General features: G+C 34.3%; 2 protein-coding genes across 2 annotated transcripts in view; one reads left to right on the plus strand and one right to left on the minus strand.

Moving 5' to 3' along the window:
* The window catches only part of LOC123705820, a 69,655-nt gene that overhangs the window by 18,901 nt on the left and 32,202 nt on the right, over positions 1–18,552 (plus strand). The window lies entirely within an intron of this gene.
* Positions 5,006–17,397, minus strand: LOC123705816 (maltase 1-like). The gene is made up of 10 exons (XM_045654846.1): positions 17,286–17,397; positions 15,688–15,840; positions 10,923–11,102; positions 9,435–9,598; positions 8,513–8,898; positions 8,003–8,204; positions 7,434–7,554; positions 6,727–6,962; positions 5,686–5,927; positions 5,006–5,162 (listed from the first exon to the last, which is right to left on the minus strand). Exons 1-10 carry the CDS (start codon positions 17,350–17,352, stop codon positions 5,087–5,089), a joined length of 1,827 nt encoding a protein of 608 aa, XP_045510802.1. The 5' UTR covers positions 17,353–17,397; the 3' UTR covers positions 5,006–5,086.

Here is an 18,552-nt window from a genome sequence, read left to right on the forward strand (position 1 = left end):
TATCTTGTAAAAGTTACGGTATGGTTTACTGTGATATATCTACCGATTTCCTAACTATAATGTTAAAAATCTTACCCATTAACTCGATTCGAATGAACACTAGATACATGGACAGTGAGAGGTTCCCGTAGATATGGAACATTAGACACATCCACGGTTTCCCCGGTAGCACCCACGTTGAATACCAAGGCATATGTGTCGTGGGTGACCAGGTATCTGACGAGAATCAGGGTGTTCTCACTCAGGGCCTGGATGAAGTAGTTCCCGTGGGATAGCGCTGGTTCGCGACGTAGTGCTGTCAGGGTTTGGTATACCTGTGAATGTAGGAAAAGAATAATTTATTGATTTACAAAGTAGGTATAGGAAGTTATGAAATCATTTGACATTTGGACAGGCTTTTATATTAAAATTAATAAATAATCGACGTTTACTCAACTAGATCGAGTGAAATTAATACGATATTTATTTATTTTTAAAATGTAATATAACCTTATAGTGGCTCCTCGATGCAGTCTTTTGAGCTTGTAAATTAATTTCTCTATAATCAGCTGCAACTGGCAGCCAAGTTCTGGGTCCAGTTGTGAAGCCAGCATTTGCTGTATCATCCCAATGATACGGTGTTCTAGCGGGATCTCTAGAAAATTCTAAGTAATTGTCCTCATTGCCCTGGTTGATTGCTTGCACGTCCACTGTGTCATTCCAGCTGACGAATCCATCTCTCATACCGATCTCTTCTCCTTGATACGTTATAGCGACTCCAGGAAGCATCATGTTTAGAGCATTCAGACCATCGACCATGTCAGTTCTGAATCGGGAAGGCATTCTCTTCTGGTCGTGGTTGCCGAACTAGAATATTTTATCGAAATTAGAAGTAAATATTTCTGTGGTCATGTATTTTAATATTTGATTTTACTGTTGTGAAATGATCTTCTGATGTGAATTGTTGTTGTTATTCGTATTACAGATACTAATTATAGTCCGGTAAATGAGAAATTAGGCGGACCACTTTTCGGCGAAAACATAAATGGGTGTATTAAAACTAAATATGAACGCCGCAGCAACAAAGTGTAATCATGTCAGCTTCAAATGAAAGCAGAAATGGCGCGTATATTTCAGTATTTTCATGAAAGATATGAATATGGTACTTACGACCCAATTAGCAACTTCTCCCTGAGGCATATAAGTGAGCCAGCGTTTGATTACATAAACGAAGTCTCGAGCGTTAGATTGACTAGAGAGGCTTGTGATGAAATCGAAATTAAAAGGGAAATGCGCTCCGAGCCTGCCCTGCTCGTCGCCGTAGTACAACATCGTCATGGTTATGTTTGCGTACGCCTCCGCTAATAATATTCTGTAATTGTAAATGTTAATGTTGGCTTTGATGACGGTATGATTGCTTTTTCATGGAAATTTAGGAATATCATATAAGTTTATTGCCTGCACTTATTAATCCGCTTCTATTGATAAGTGTTGCATAATGAAATATAAAGATAATAAAAATGAATACGATAAATAAAAATAGTGTCCTTACTTAGTATCTGCGTTGTTATCTTGTTTCCACTTGTCAGCGAATTCTCTCCATTCGTATACAACATCGTAAAGTTCTATGAGATCTCTTACATATTCTTGTGTCGTGTAACCTGGTTGGTTTGGATTCAAGAACATATTACCACTCAATGGTTCATCAGGGTACACACCACCGTAGTCGTCAGGATTAGCTTCAAACAGATGTGGAATGGCGTCCAGTCTAAATCCGTCTACACCTTTCTCAAACCAAAACTGCATTATATTCAGCATTTCTTGCCTCACTGCTCGCTCTCTGAAGTTGAAATCTATTTGTTCTTTGGCAAACTGGTGCAAATAGTACTGCTGTCTTACTTCGTCCCATTCCCATACACTACCGCCTAATTGACTGATCTAAATTAAGAGAAGTGTTTTAAATTGTTATAGGTTCAAGAAGAAAGACAAAATAAAATATTAATGATGCATCCTTGTTCCATATTATTCAAGTTGCAAATTGTTTTTTTTTGATAATGTAGTATTAAAGTAAGTTGATTAGCCATTCAGTTTAAATGGCGTCACTATTTTATATGAATTTTATATCAAATGTGGAACGTTTATTTATGAAAAAGTTAAAACAAAGTAACATATTACCCAATTAGAAGGAACAGTTCGTGTTCCGTTGACCATGACGGGGTCTGCCCAAACGAAATAGTTTTCGTATCCAGGCTCTCTCCTTTGGGATTTGATAAAATATTCTGACTCATTGCTGGCGTGGTTTGGAACGTAGTCTAATAATACTCTGATACCTGTTAAAAAGAGTTAGATTAGCAGCTTTTTTAAAAGGATAATCTTCTTTAGCAACAAAATAGTCTTTATAAAATAATAATTATTAAAGCGTTTGAAGCGATACTATAGGTTTTTTACAAACCCAACCTTAGTCCTGTTTCTTACCTAGTTTATGTGCTTTTTCAACCAATTCCTCGAAATCTGCCATTGTTCCGTATTCATCTTGGATATTGTAGAAGTCACTGATGTCGTAGCCGAAGTCAACCATAGGGGAGACGAAGATGGGTGACATCCATATAGCACCAACGCCAGCGTCGACGAAATGATCTAGCTCGCTTATAATACCTTTAAAAAGAGAAAAATATTCAAGATTGTGCAAAATGAATATATCGCAAGTATCAGTCAACATCATCAGAATTCAGTAGAAACATGAAATATAATTTTACAGATTTCTATATTTTGTTCTACTGTATTATTTTTTTACCAGTTCCTTTCTTTAAGGAGTTTTCTTTTCTCGTCAACTTCTTCTAGCCCTGTGATGATGAATCTTACATTTATAACAACTCTAAGAAGTGAATGAATACTGAATGATGTTGAATCAAATGAATTTACTTAGTTATTATAAATTATACAAATTTAATTAATGTTACCTTTCAAGTCACCAATACCATCACCATCGCTGTCTTTAAAGGACCTCGGGTAGATTTGGTAAATTATCGTATGCTCCCACCAATCTAATTCCTTTAATTCCGGAGGACTTGGTCCTCTGTTCGCCAAAAATCCCCATGTCAAACTCCCTACTACCACTCCCAAAACAATTAAGCAACCAAAAACAATACCTAATACTTTCAATGCCCCCATTTTGACTGTTTCTGTGTGATGATAACCTATCACTTTATATATTGAGCCATAAATAATAATCATTTATTGTCCTATAAACGATAATTGGAATAATCCAGTCAAATGCACTAAAAGTTGTAGATTATCAAATGATAACAGAGCAGAAGGGGTCTAACATTCCGATGGTATCGAGTAATAATAACATACAATAGGAAAAAAATTCGTTGCAGTGGATCTCGTTGTTTGTACTCGTAGGCTAGCAGGTTAGAAGTACTCAAATTAGATTTTAAATACTAGGATAGCTGAGAGTATCATGGAAATAAGGTAGGGATGAATAAAGCGTATATTTGATTCTATTTAGAAAGCAATCTAAAATTAAATGAAGTCAAGTGTTGTAAAAATTGCGTAAAATATTTTTATAACATACAGTAATAAATATAGGGTATAAAATTGAATATGGCGTGCGATAGCGGGCTGGGCATGGTGCCCAGAATGCTGGCAACGTCGCTGCGGTGCTGCCACATTTCTAAATTAACACTATCAGAAAAACCTAGAGGTACCTATATAACGCAAAGAACCTTAACATTTTTACGAATTTAGTATTGAAATTGTTTTCTTAAAACTGTGTAAAGTACCTTAAATTTGCTTAGTTTCTTGCCCGAATAAACCGATGGTAAATGGTAGAACGATGTCATGACTATTCAAAATTGCTTCTAGAAAAAGTGTGTATACAGTTGGCCTGAGGCCGTTTTGCTTTTCTTTTGCCTTTTGCTTTTGTCTTCATACTGTTAGATGATTGATCTCTTTCGTTGCTCATGGACAGTGGTATGAACTATTCATCTATCTCTTTATCGCGCCAATGATCGTCTTAACAGGTTCATTGTATGAATTTTAAAACTTAAATGCTATTATTATGTACACTGGCCAATTAAATATGTAATCAGAAGGAACTTTCTCTCAACATAACTTCAAATCTCTAGTGTACACGCAGGACGATTCAGTTCCAAAGCCAGACAACTCCCTGTGGCATCCTTAGTACTCAATTAGTTTATTAACTAGATGTTACACTATTTGGCTTTCAAAAACATAAGGATATCCAGCTACATCTGTTTTAGGTAATAGAGTTTGATATTTCTATAGGCCATTTTAATTTTATTTTTAAAATATATTTCTTCATGTCTTTTCATCAAATTCTTTCAATTTTTTTCTAGATATATAATAAACAAAAAGACAGACAGAGTCACTATTGTACTTATAAATATATTGAGGTACGAATAAAATGTAAAATTAGTCGATGACTGAAAAATACCTATTTTTAATGTCATCTCCATGGATCGTCACTCTCATCTTGTCCTACATTAATTGTATTAAAACTGACTAGTGCATACGTTGCAGTTTTCGATACTGTACGGATAACGCAATTTCCCTAATGTATCCCGCTCCGTCGATACAAAGATAGCCATCATCTAATGTTATTTGATGCTATCAAAGGGATCTCGATGGAGATTTATATTTCATTATCTATGGCTTTTGAAATAACTTATTTGTATTAGTTTGTGTAATCTGTGTATGTTTACGTGGAAATTTTTGTCGTATTTTATGAAAATGAGTGCTTAGATATTTTTTGTACATTTTCGTGAATAATATGAATTTGTGGAAAATACAGGCTCTATTTCTGTGGTATGCGAGGTATGCGAGTCATGTAGTCTGTAGAAATAGATAAATGTTTACCAAAAACTTCACTCCTAATTTTTTAAAAGCAAAATCGCATAAAATTTTTAGTCTTTATTTTCTTTTAATTAACAAAACCAATAGAAAAGAAAGAGAAAGAACGGGATTTAATTAAGAATACGTGTATTAAAATAAAAAAGACAGATGATGGAAGATGAACATTTTTATTTATAAAAAATCTTAAATTAACTATATACAGGTATATACATTTTAATTATAATACAATTTACGATACTGGCTCTGATATAAGAACAATCGCCTCTCCTGCAGATAGAGTAATCGTCTCTTCATTTATTGTGTCTCTGGAATAAAAATAAATAGTGTTATTTTAAAAAAGCGATACTTTATGATTATATGTTTTATAAGAATTGTAAACTTGTTATAATAGTTTTCTTATGTTTAATACAAAGGATTATTGCCTATTTGGCTATTTATCGCCGATTTAGAATTTATATACTAAAAAGTGTGCTTTGCACAAAATGAATTAAATTAGTAAAAAACAGAGATGATTTCATATTTCAGTTTTGAATGAGAACATAAAATAAAAGTAGCTACAAATAATCATAAAACCTTGTGATTTCTTGAAAATCACAATTTTTTGTTCGTTATTTCAAACAGTATTTTCCATATTATTAAAAAAGAGCGTCTGTGCCGAGCACACGTGTCGGAAGTGAAACTTCTTTGGCAAGATCCAATGATACCAAAATTGTCGTCAAACGTGACGGTGTTGCCAAGACGCGAGCTTGAAATTTTACTCTCAACACGCAAAGAAGTTTCACTTCAAAAAGAAAAAAAAAATCTCGATTTTTTTAAAACATTTCTCACCCCTCCCTCCTAGCCGAATGAACGCTAGCAACATAAACACTTGCGGGTAGTTTCAACTCCACTACTCTTCCCAAGTCCACAGTATCAGTAGTATCCCCTACATTAAAGAGTAGCACGATAGTAGGATATGTCCTGAGATACCGAGTGATGTATAGGGTATTGTCTGATAGAGCTCGGATTGAATAGTCACCGTGGGAGAGAGATTTCTCCCTTTTTCGTAAGGTGGTTAGGGCTTGGTAGACCTGGAAGCAGTGAATATATTTACATTAATAGAGCATTTGATTTAGCGGCATATTATCTTTATGTTTAAAACTGGTCGCACTATAAACAAGACACAAATAATAAAATAAACACACAGTCGTCTAATAAAAGGTCGTCAAAATAGGGCAAACAAAAAAATGATTCATTTAATTGTATAAAATTATGAATATCTATCTGCCTAATACACGGGTAGGCAGAGTTTTGCTTCGGACAGTTTTCGGCATGTTTTAAGTTGTTTATTGTCAATGTATTAGAACCTCTTTAGAACTTCTACTGTACATGAATGAAATCTTAATAGATATAAATGATAATTTAAGGCGTTAATAGGGGCTAGCGACCTTGGCGACGATTTACTAGGCGGAATCGGGCGAATCTATCGTAGTAAAAGTACGTATAATAATTATTTAAAAAGATATTTGGATATGGAATCAAAATTTAAAACAACCATGCCCTGTGTTTCAATTTCATTAACACACTGTAAAAACACTACAATAATTGACATTATATTGACTTAGCGTTTTGGTTTAAAGTACAAAAATCGACCTCAGTTCATGATTTTTTTCCAAAAAACCTGATTGTAAAATAAACAAATTAAAACAACCATGCCCTTTATCATATTCGAAACTTTAATATACATTTTTTTTAGTTAAGTACGTAAAGAATCTAAGAAGATAAACGGCTATAACTAGAGTTAATTTTCGGTATCAAAAGGGGATTCTACCCGATTCAGGCCTTAATATACCCACCCTCCAAAATCATCTACAGAATTTTATCCCCTACCTTATAGTGACTCCTCTCTTGTTCCTTCTGCAACTCCAAATTAATCTCCTTATAATCATCAGCCACTGGTAACCAAGTGCTGTCCCCGGAACTGAACCCGGCGTTGGTGGAATTGTTCCAGTGGAACGGTGTCCTGGCCGGGTCTCTGGAATACAAGTGGTATGTGTTCTCGTCCCCGCGGTTGCAGGCTTCTATGTCTACTGTGTCTTCCCAGCTTACGTAGCCGTCTCTCATACCTGGATGGAAAATTGTATTTTTTCATGAATCATGTGGTTGAGAAATTATAAAATATGGATTGTATTCACTTTCCAACATATGAAAAAAAGAAAATACATTTTATTTTAATGTCTTAGACATATTAGAATAATTTATTTTCGCAAAAACTGATAACCTGATTATTTTGCAATGATTTAATTATTAATTAAGTAAACAAGTATGTTCGTAAAGAAAATTTCTTTTGCAAATCTTTTTGTTATTCCCTATTAGGTATCGAACCTAAAGCTTTTATATTTTACGCTCACACAGTACAAAAGTACTAAGAAGAAAAATAATGTATGGCCAGTTTTACAACTTATGGCTATGTTGCATTTAGCTGATCTATCAGCATAAAAATATAAGTCTAAAAAGTATTTTTTTTGGCTATCAGGGACTTAATCAACAGTTCGTAATTATAAAAAAAATATTTAAGTAAACAAGTAGATAATGACCAATCTCTTCTCCCTGATAAGTAACAGCGACTCCCGGTAAGATCATGTTGAGTGAGTTCAATCCGTCCACCATGTTCTCGCGGAAACGGGTCGGCATTCTGTTGTTGTCGTGGTTTCCGAACTGAAAATATTTTATGGGCTTTTTATTTGTGATAGATTTTATGTTTAGGGCATTTTTTGCAAAATAAATCTGTTTTATTTTAAAGGGACGTTTACTTCAGAATTATTCATAGGAATATAATATGATACTTTATCTCAAAGAAGAAAAAAAAGGGCACCTGGATGATGGAAGCAGCATAATGGTTTATTAAGTCAATATTGAAAAAAGTCGTGATCAAAACCGATTTTTTTCATATCGAACGAAGACAAACTAGTATGTTTTAACTCAATATTAAAATCCTCACCACCCAGTTAGCTATTCCTCCATGAGGCATATACGTCAGCCATCTCAATATCACATATACAAAGTCCCTGGTAATTGACATAATATCAGATCCGTAATGAAGTCAAATTTAAAGGGGAAATATCTCTTATTCAATGACAAAAACACAAATTCATTAAAACCTTACCACCCAGTTAGCTATTCCTCCATGTGGCATATACGTCAGCCATCTCAATATAATATACACAAAGTCTCTCGCGTTGGATTTGGCTGAGAGATCAGTAATGAAGTCAAAGTTAAAGGGGAAATGTGCTCCAATGTCGCCGTCTTCGTTGCCGTAGTACAGCATCGTCATTGAGATGTTCGCGTAGCCTTCTGAGAATAGGACCCTGGAAGGATAAATTTATTATTATGAGTGTGATAGTTTAGATATTTGATAAAAAATTAAAACTACAGTAACGCTAATCGAGCGAAGCGAAGACAAAATTTTGAAACATTCTATAGCCAGAAAAAAAAACGGTCATAATTAATATAGAAATAATACCTATAGAGTTGACCTGGCTAATGTTAATGAGGAAATAGAAACTTAAAATATTTTTATCAAAATATTTAATCTCTATTACATTTGAAACAAAAATATAAGTCGGAATAAGCTGTACATCAGAAAAGTATTTTGAATAAACAAAACTTCACTCACCGCGTATCTCCACCATTCTCCTCCAAATACTGATCCGCGAACTGCCTCCACTCGTACACAACATCATACAATTCTATTAGATCTTTCGTATACAGCGGAATGGTGTACCCAAGTTGATGCGGTTCAAATTCTAATCGACCACTTAGCGGATCATCAGGGTATCTCCCATCATGATCAGCTGGATCTGCTTCTATGAGATATGGAAGGGCATCAACTCTGAAGCCATCTGTTCCTTTATCAAGCCAATATTTCATAATATTGAACATTTCTTCTCTGACCGCTTGGTTGCGGAAGTTAAAGTCCGCTTGTTGTATCGCGAATTGATGTAAGTAGTACTGTTGGCGCTTTGTGCTCCATTCCCAGGCGGAACCGCCGAATTGGCTCACCTGTTTTTGAGTGATATAAGTGATTTATTATAATTTTGACCTGTGTAATTATGTCAATAAACATTTTTTTTATAATTACATGTCTTCAAAAAGCAAACGAACGGCTTTGCATGAAACAGCCAAATGAACAGTTTATTTCATCGTAATAGTGTTCAGTCTTTTGTATAGGATTTCAACTCTGCCTGATAGACGCGTAGGCAGAGTTTTGCTTTAGACAACTATTGGGCGTGACTAAATAGTTTTTTTATTATAATAAGTCAAATGCACAACTTAAATCAGGAGAATTTCTAAATATTAGGTTTAATTATACCATTAAGCTATAGTTATTTGAGATGACGAAGTTATGGAGTTAAATATTTCTTTCATATTTCATTACAAATGATTATTAATATAGTAATGAACGAAACAAAGGACTTTGTCCTCGGGTGAACTTTTTTATACCTACTTCATTCAGAGATATTCTTTCGTTACTGGCAAGTTTACTCAGCTTTTTAACCTTAAAAGGTTTTGTTAAAAGTATTTTTATTATAACGTACCCAGTTAGAGGGTGGTAACGTATTGTTAGGATTATTAGGATCCTCCAATCCATCAGCCCAGATGAAGAAATCTTCATACCCTGGCTCTCGGGCTTCAGATTTGATAAAATATTCGGATTCATTACTCGCGTGGTTCGGGACGAAGTCTAAAAGCACTTTGATACCTGGAAATAATTTTTGAATATTTCAAATTTGTTTTAAAAACCTTTGCATGGTACATTGAGTTACTATGTACTACGTAATAATACCTCAATGGCATGGTATGTAGGTATTTATTTATTTGAGTAAATACACGATAGACATTACTTTACAGATTTTAAAAGGGCACAGGAAAGATAGTACGGATCTAAGGTCCCACTACAGCCGTGATGTAAGACTGTAAAAATAACAAGTCAACGGAATTTTTCTCCAAAAAATCTAATCGATATATATATTCTCCTTATTATAAATATACCTACAATTTTTACGAAGTGATTCTGCGGTGGGATCTAGTACTATTTGATTTAGAACAAATAGCTTGTTTTAGGAAATATCGATTGCTAATACCATGTTAGACGATGTAATAACAGGTAAAATAAACAATAATCGAACCACAATAGCCGAATTATTAGCTCGTGCACACAATATGTGTTTGATACGAAACCATTTATCTTCTTTTATCTCAGTTTATTCGATTAGCAGTACAACTACAATCACTCGAAATCAATTCGATCGCGATATCCTTCGTAATTCGTGATTTATTATACCGTTTTCTATCAAGTTTTGTATTAAATCGTGATTGTTATCAGTTGTTTAGCAGTTTACGTTTGTTTAGCGAAATTATTAAATGATAAACGGCCTTCCGTTAATCTAAATATTATATCTTTGATAAAGCTTTGATACTTTTGCGAATACCTGAGTTGTAAGAAAATTAATTATAACTGTGACACTGTGAAATTAGAGAAATGAATCACTGTTCATTGTTGATTTGAAGGCCATTGCTACGGACTTGAGAAGAATTAGGACTAATAATAAATCTATTTCGAATATGAAGTAGTTAACATGTTCTTATAAAATATTATTATCTATACTTAATATTATAAAGCTGAAGAGTTTGTTAGAACGCGCTAATCTCAGGAACTACTGGTCTGATTTCGGTGTTAGCCCATTTATCGAAGAAGGCTATAAGCTATATTAGGTATATCATCACGCTAAGACCAACAGAAGCAGAGAAATGCGGGTGAAACCGCGGAGCACAGCTAGTTTGACATAAAATACTACGTCCCTAACTGGGATCATTTAAAAATGTGTTTCAGATTAAACTGATTTGCTGTACCGATAATGATAGTTCTATGCTGCTATATGCAATGGATATTTTTGATTGGTTTACGTTGAGAATCCAAGAGGTATCTCTTGGCATATGAGATCATTTCATTTCATTTCATTCATTTAATTAATTTAGCTTGATATAGTCGTTTTAAACGCGATCTAATAAATCTTAATTCTTACCCAATTCATGTGATTTGCTCAATAATTCCATAAAGTCCTCCATAGTTCCATACTCATGGTGTATTCTATAGAAGTTACTGATGTCGTAACCGAAGTCAACCATCGGTGACTCGAATATTGGCGACATCCATATAGCATCCACGCCGGCATCCACAAAGTGTTCTAGCTCACTGATAATACCTGAAGTGTGAGATATGGTTAGTGGTTTATGAATTTATATTTTTTTGGTTTTTATGGCATTCAAATGCTTTATAAATATAAATTTATAAAGAATAGAAAAAATTCGATCACGAGGCGGGACTTGAACCCGCATCCTTCGCGCCATTCCGGGGCGGATGCCTAACCAACTTAGCCACTCGTGACCCGCCTGAGCAATCGAATTTATTCTATCCTTTCAGTTTTATGTGTCTTAAGGGACACACCGCGCGCCATCTATTGAGATGATTTAACAACCATTTCAACCAATATGAAGCACTTTTCAGTGAATACAATATTGTAACGATGGAACACGACCTTTTCTTGAATTTATATTTTTTTGGTTTTTATGGCATTCAAATGCTTTATAAATATAAATTTATAAAGAATAGAAAAAATTCGATCACGAGGCGGGACTTGAACCCGCATCCTTCGCGCCATTCCGGGGCGGATGCCTAACCAACTTAGCCACTCGTGACCCGCCTGAGCAATCGAATTTATTCTATCCTTTCAGTTTTATGTGTCTTAAGGGACACACCGCGCGCCATCTATTGAGATGATTTAACAACCATTTCAACCAATATGAAGCACTTTTCAGTGAATACAATATTGTAACGATGGAACACGACCTTTTCTTGAATTTATATTTTTTTGGTTTTTATGGCATTCAAATGCTTTATAAATATAAATTTATAAAGAATAGAAAAAATTCGATCACGAGGCGGGACTTGAACCCGCATCCTTCGCGCCATTCCGGGGCGGATGCCTAACCAACTTAGCCACTCGTGACCCGCCTGAGCAATCGAATTTATTCTATCCTTTCAGTTTTATGTGTCTTAAGGGACACACCGCGCGCCATCTATTGAGATGATTTAACAACCATTTCAACCAATATGAAGCACTTTTCAGTGAATACAATATTGTAACGATGGAACACGACCTTTTCTTGAATTTATATTTTTTTGGTTTTTATGGCATTCAAATGCTTTATAAATATAAATTTATAAAGAATAGAAAAAATTCGATCACGAGGCGGGACTTGAACCCGCATCCTTCGCGCCATTCCGGGGCGGATGCCTAACCAACTTAGCCACTCGTGACCCGCCTGAGCAACCGAATTTATTCTATCCTTTCAGTTTTATGTGTCTTAAGGGACACACCGCGCGCCATCTATTGAGATGATTTAACAACCATTTCAACCAATATGAAGCACTTTTCAGTGAATACAATATTGTAACGATGGAACACGACCTTTTCTTGAATTTATATTTTTTTGGTTTTTATGGCATTCAAATGCTTTATAAATATAAATTTATAAAGAATAGAAAAAATTCGATCACGAGGCGGGACTTGAACCCGCATCCTTCGCGCCATTCCGGGGCGGATGCCTAACCAACTTAGCCACTCGTGACCCGCCTGAGCAATCGAATTTATTCTATCCTTTCAGTTTTATGTGTCTTAAGGGACACACCGCGCGCCATCTATTGAGATGATTTAACAACCATTTCAACCAATATGAAGCACTTTTCAGTGAATACAATATTGTAACGATGGAACACGACCTTTTCTTGAATTTATATTTTTTTGGTTTTTATGGCATTCAAATGCTTTATAAATATAAATTTATAAAGAATAGAAAAAATTCGATCACGAGGCGGGACTTGAACCCGCATCCTTCGCGCCATTCCGGGGCGGATGCCTAACCAACTTAGCCACTCGTGACCCGCCTGAGCAATCGAATTTATTCTATCCTTTCAGTTTTATGTGTCTTAAGGGACACACCGCGCGCCATCTATTGAGATGATTTAACAACCATTTCAACCAATATGAAGCACTTTTCAGTGAATACAATATTGTAACGATGGAACACGACCTTTTCTTGAATTTATATTTTTTTGGTTTTTATGGCATTCAAATGCTTTATAAATATAAATTTATAAAGAATAGAAAAAATTCGATCACGAGGCGGGACTTGAACCCGCATCCTTCGCGCCATTCCGGGGCGGATGCCTAACCAACTTAGCCACTCGTGACCCGCCTGAGCAATCGAATTTATTCTATCCTTTCAGTTTTATGTGTCTTAAGGGACACACCGCGCGCCATCTATTGAGATGATTTAACAACCATTTCAACCAATATGAAGCACTTTTCAGTGAATACAATATTGTAACGATGGAACACGACCTTTTCTTGAATTTATATTTTTTTGGTTTTTATGGCATTCAAATGCTTTATAAATATAAATTTATAAAGAATAGAAAAAATTCGATCACGAGGCGGGACTTGAACCCGCATCCTTCGCGCCATTCCGGGGCGGATGCCTAACCAACTTAGCCACTCGTGACCCGCCTGAGCAATCGAATTTATTCTATCCTTTCAGTTTTATGTGTCTTAAGGGACACACCGCGCGCCATCTATTGAGATGATTTAACAACCATTTCAACCAATATGAAGCACTTTTCAGTGAATACAATATTGTAACGATGGAACACGACCTTTTCTTGAATTTATATTTTTTTGGTTTTTATGGCATTCAAATGCTTTATAAATATAAATTTATAAAGAATAGAAAAAATTCGATCACGAGGCGGGACTTGAACCCGCATCCTTCGCGCCATTCCGGGGCGGATGCCTAACCAACTTAGCCACTCGTGACCCGCCTGAGCAATCGAATTTATTCTATCCTTTCAGTTTTATGTGTCTTAAGGGACACACCGCGCGCCATCTATTGAGATGATTTAACAACCATTTCAACCAATATGAAGCACTTTTCAGTGAATACAATATTGTAACGATGGAACACGACCTTTTCTTGAATTTATATTTTTTTGGTTTTTATGGCATTCAAATGCTTTATAAATATAAATTTATAAAGAATAGAAAAAATTCGATCACGAGGCGGGACTTGAACCCGCATCCTTCGCGCCATTCCGGGGCGGATGCCTAACCAACTTAGCCACTCGTGACCCGCCTGAGCAATCGAATTTATTCTATCCTTTCAGTTTTATGTGTCTTAAGGGACACACCGCGCGCCATCTATTGAGATGATTTAACAACCATTTCAACCAATATGAAGCACTTTTCAGTGAATACAATATTGTAACGATGGAACACGACCTTTTCTTGAATTTATATTTTTTTGGTTTTTATGGCATTCAAATGCTTTATAAATATAAATTTATAAAGAATAGAAAAAATTCGATCACGAGGCGGGACTTGAACCCGCATCCTTCGCGCCATTCCGGGGCGGATGCCTAACCAACTTAGCCACTCGTGACCCGCCTGAGCAATCGAATTTATTCTATCCTTTCAGTTTTATGTGTCTTAAGGGACACACCGCGCGCCATCTATTGAGATGATTTAACAACCATTTCAACCAATATGAAGCACTTTTCAGTGAATACAATATTGTAACGATGGAACACGACATCCGCCGACATCCGCCCCGACATCCGCCCCGGAATGGCGCGAAGGATGCGGGTTCAAGTCCCGCCTCGTGATCGAATTTTTTCTATTCTTTATAAATTTATAGTGGTTTATGGTTAGAGATTAATTAGCCAATATTTTATAGGCATTACTAGCCTCAGGAAGTGGCATTAATTTATAGAATTAGATTGTTAGTATGATTAAAAAGTTTAGCTAAAGACGCATTGGGTTTGTCGGATTGAAAAACTGTATAAAAAGTTAGATATTCTTTCAAAGTTTATGTTCTGAAGTAAACTTGAAGTAGATGACTTAAAAGTACAATGTCTCTGGGTATTAGATTTTTCTCTAATATAATATCAACCGACATGTAGTAGTTAAAATATCTATGTACTTAAAAATTCCAATTTATTCAAGTAAGATCCCAAATAAAATTCATCATTCAAAGCAAACTATTGCGTACAAATACATAATATTACATGCAAATTGTTTATATTTTCATAAAATCGTGACGATTTATATAATAATACACATAATTAGTTTTATTTGCGTCCACGCAGGAAGCGGGTCATTATAAACTCATATAGAACGGTTATGGTCGAAAATAGGGTTTAATGTCGGGTATTATCCCAAACTACACAGTTAAACCTAGTTTAAGCTGCTCTTGAATGTACATATTTTAATAATCGTAACGTAGTCGTTTTTTACGATTACGTTAAGAAAATATAGAAACTTAAGGGAAAATTTTACGGTCTATAGAATAATGTGTTCAATATAATGAGTTCCATATATTTTCCCATTTTATTTTAAACTAGTTTCGTAACACTCTAAGATTTATTTTAGATACATAAACATGCCCATTGCACAGGATACATTGTAATAAATTGAACTGTATCTACTCTCAGAAACTACTGGTCCGATTTGAAAAATTATTTCGGTGTAAGATAGCCGAATTATCGAGGAAGGTTATAGGCTATGTATGTGGCTATGTACGCTAAGACCAACAGGAGCAGAGCAATGCGGGTGAAACCGCGGGGAACAGCTAGTTATTTATAAATTACATTATTCCTACATAATACGTCACCAAAGTACGTCACGATTTACGACTAATCCTAATTTGCTTTCAAAATGAAGTAAATAAAATCACCTTTCAAATCACCGATCCCATCGCCATCACTATCCTTAAAGGACCGTGGGTAGATCTGGTACAGCACACAATGCTGCCACCAGTCGAGGGGCAGGAGCTCTGGGGGTGGTGCCTCCGAGCTGGTGGTGGCTAGCACTGCCCATGTTATACCACCTGGAAATATATTGAGTATTAGCAACTTTTTCTGGATTGACTCGGGAAAAAAATTGTAATTAATAGCGGCTATCACCGGATTATTGTGGATATAAAATCTAATTGTTACTTGTTGAAGGTAGCTTTCAAATGGTGAAAGAATGTTTCAAATCGATTGAGTAAACTTTGAGTTAAGCAACAGAAAACGGAACATTCAAACGAATCAAATTTTTAGTAAAACTTAGTACATAATAGTAAATAGTTATTCAGGAAGAGAAGAGCCTCTTTATAATATTTATTATTATAGATAAGATAATCTTTTGGCAAAGTTAAGGGTCATACTTATCAAAAAATTGTAAATAAGAGTCATACTTAAAATGTATTTTTTATACGGAGTCAAGCAAATATAAAGTTAATTATTAAGTGAACATCTTATAATCACTGTCGATCGAATCGTTTGATTAGGTATTCTAAATATTCCATTTTTTGTTTCTATTTCGGGAACAAAGGCTATGAGGGTTCGTCATAATCCACAATGTGAAACTCAATTTGTCACATGTCAAAATGTTTGGTTTTTGAATACACCGATATCCACACAATTCCATTTATCAATCGGGACAGTGGTGGTGCAGATAAATTGAAAAACAATTAGATTTTTGCACGCTCATCTAGTCTTGAACGTTTTTTTACTGAAATTGGCTATCTTTATTACTGAACCGCTATTATAATCGATATGTAACGTTTGCTATTATAACTACATAATTATTCTGTGTCAGTTCACGTGAATATGTGCGTGAATATCAACAGGTAAATACTAAATAATGGCAACTTTGTTAATTTATCGTAGCTCTACATCACTCTACATTACTCAAGAACACAAATAAACAATTTATGTCAATATAAACACGTGAAAAATATAAAGGCATGTTACAATGTGGTATATCTATATAAATATATATTTTTATCTAAAATGAAAAGACGGTACAGCAATAGTACAATGTAAAAATTAACACATGATAATATTTACTGAATTAATAGTTTAAGAAACTTGAAGTTTGGAGGAAACAACAAGTCTTATACTCGAAATTTTATTAGTTAAAAATTATCAGCTAAGCAGACATTATTAAAACGTGACTTCATAAAACTTTATACGATTTTGTGAAAATTTTATAATTATAAAAATAAATTTTATTAACAGCATGTTTTTTTTCTTTGAAAATAAAAATTTTAAAGAATGGGTCAAATGCAAAAGTCGTCAAAATTGTTTGTGCGGATGTTTAAACAATAATTTTTAATAAAAATCGAGAAAGCCTTGATATTATGTGTTATTGTATTAAGGACCTATTACAATAACACATCAAGTATTCATTAAATATATACGTTTCAGCAGAGATTTGAGCCAAATGCGTAACATAAAAAAACACTTTTTTTTTAAGATTAGGTTAATTATATTAAATAATATTTACCTGCTAATAATCCCAAACCCACCACAACGATGGCTGTGACGCCTAAAGTCTTAGCTGTTGACGGCATGACTACGCGTCTCCGTCACACTACATTGTATGCTATCATATTTGTAATAAGGTAATGCCTTATACAGCGTGTTTTTAGTAGCATAATAATAAAGATATGAAATCAAAAAGAGAAAATGCAGAAGGAAACTACGCACGTTTAAGTAGTCTCAAAATTAAAAGAATTTATTTCATATTAGATAGATAGATATAGATTATATTAGATTTTAACTCAATTTGTTGCGTTTTAGTAATAACGACTTTAAATTTTACAGTAGTTAAGAAAATAAGTAAATTTGAATCAACAAATCTATACTATAATATTATAAATCTGAAGAGTTTGTTTGTTTATTTGAACGCGCTAATCTACTACTAGGGAACTACTGGCCTTTTATCGAGTAAGGCCTCCAGACAGTTTTTAAATAAAATACAATAAAAGAACGAACCAAACAAACGAAAATAATATTTACATGTAAAAATGAGTTTCCTCGTTACCTCCATGATGATAACTGAATTTTAACAAATTATACTTTAAACTGATCTCTTTCATGTAAAATCGCATGCATTTGTACCTGAAATATGATTATGAATACAATGAGAAAAAATCAATTGCGGATGCGTATTATACAACGTAATGATGGTGTTATAAATGGTTTACAAATAATGATTTTATGAATATGTACCATCATCTGTGCCTTCATTTAAAGCGTTAAACTTTTTTTTTATATAAAAGAAGGCAAACGAGCATGTGGATCGCCTGATGGTAAGCAATTCGTGTTCAAAAGCAGACGTGTCCGAAGATGTGTTGCCGACTTTTTAAGGTGAAAAAAAAAAATTGGATTATAATACCTATTATTATAGTTATCGAGATGTGGTATATTTTTCGATTGTTAGTAATTAATAGAAGGAAAGAACAGGTTCTTAATTCTACGATTTTAATAAGAAATATTTGACAATTTTTTAATTGGATGGAATTGATAAATTTTGAAATAGCCTTAATTGTGTTTGTAATGCTTTTACTTGTTAAATTCACTTTTCTTCACAAAAATTTACAATTTTAAGTTAAAACTAAATGATAATTAAATCTTTTCATTTTACATACTAATATTTTTTTAATACCAGGTTTAATTTAAACAGTGTATGCAAAAGAACTAAAATGACGTTAAAATTTTCTTAATTCCGATTTAGATTGACCATTTCCGCAGTGTCGTCAGAGTTCTCT

The sequence above is a fragment of the Colias croceus genome, chromosome 3 (genome assembly GCF_905220415.1).
Source record: "Colias croceus chromosome 3, ilColCroc2.1".
Lineage (NCBI taxonomy): Eukaryota > Metazoa > Arthropoda > Insecta > Lepidoptera > Pieridae > Colias > Colias croceus.

Excerpts from the sequence above, each read along its gene's own strand:
- LOC123705816 (XM_045654846.1), bottom strand. The coding sequence starts at position 17,352 with ATGCCGTCAACAGCTAAGACTTTAGGCGTCACAGCCATCGTTGTGGTG. Across the intron at positions 11,103-15,687 it reads TGGGATCGGTGATTTGAAAG|GTATTATCAGTGAGCTAGAA; the intron begins GTGATTTTATTT and ends CTCACACTTCAG. Across the intron at positions 7,555-8,002 it reads GAGGAATAGCTAACTGGGTG|TTCGGAAACCACGACAACAA; the intron begins GTAAGGTTTTAA and ends AAATATTTTCAG.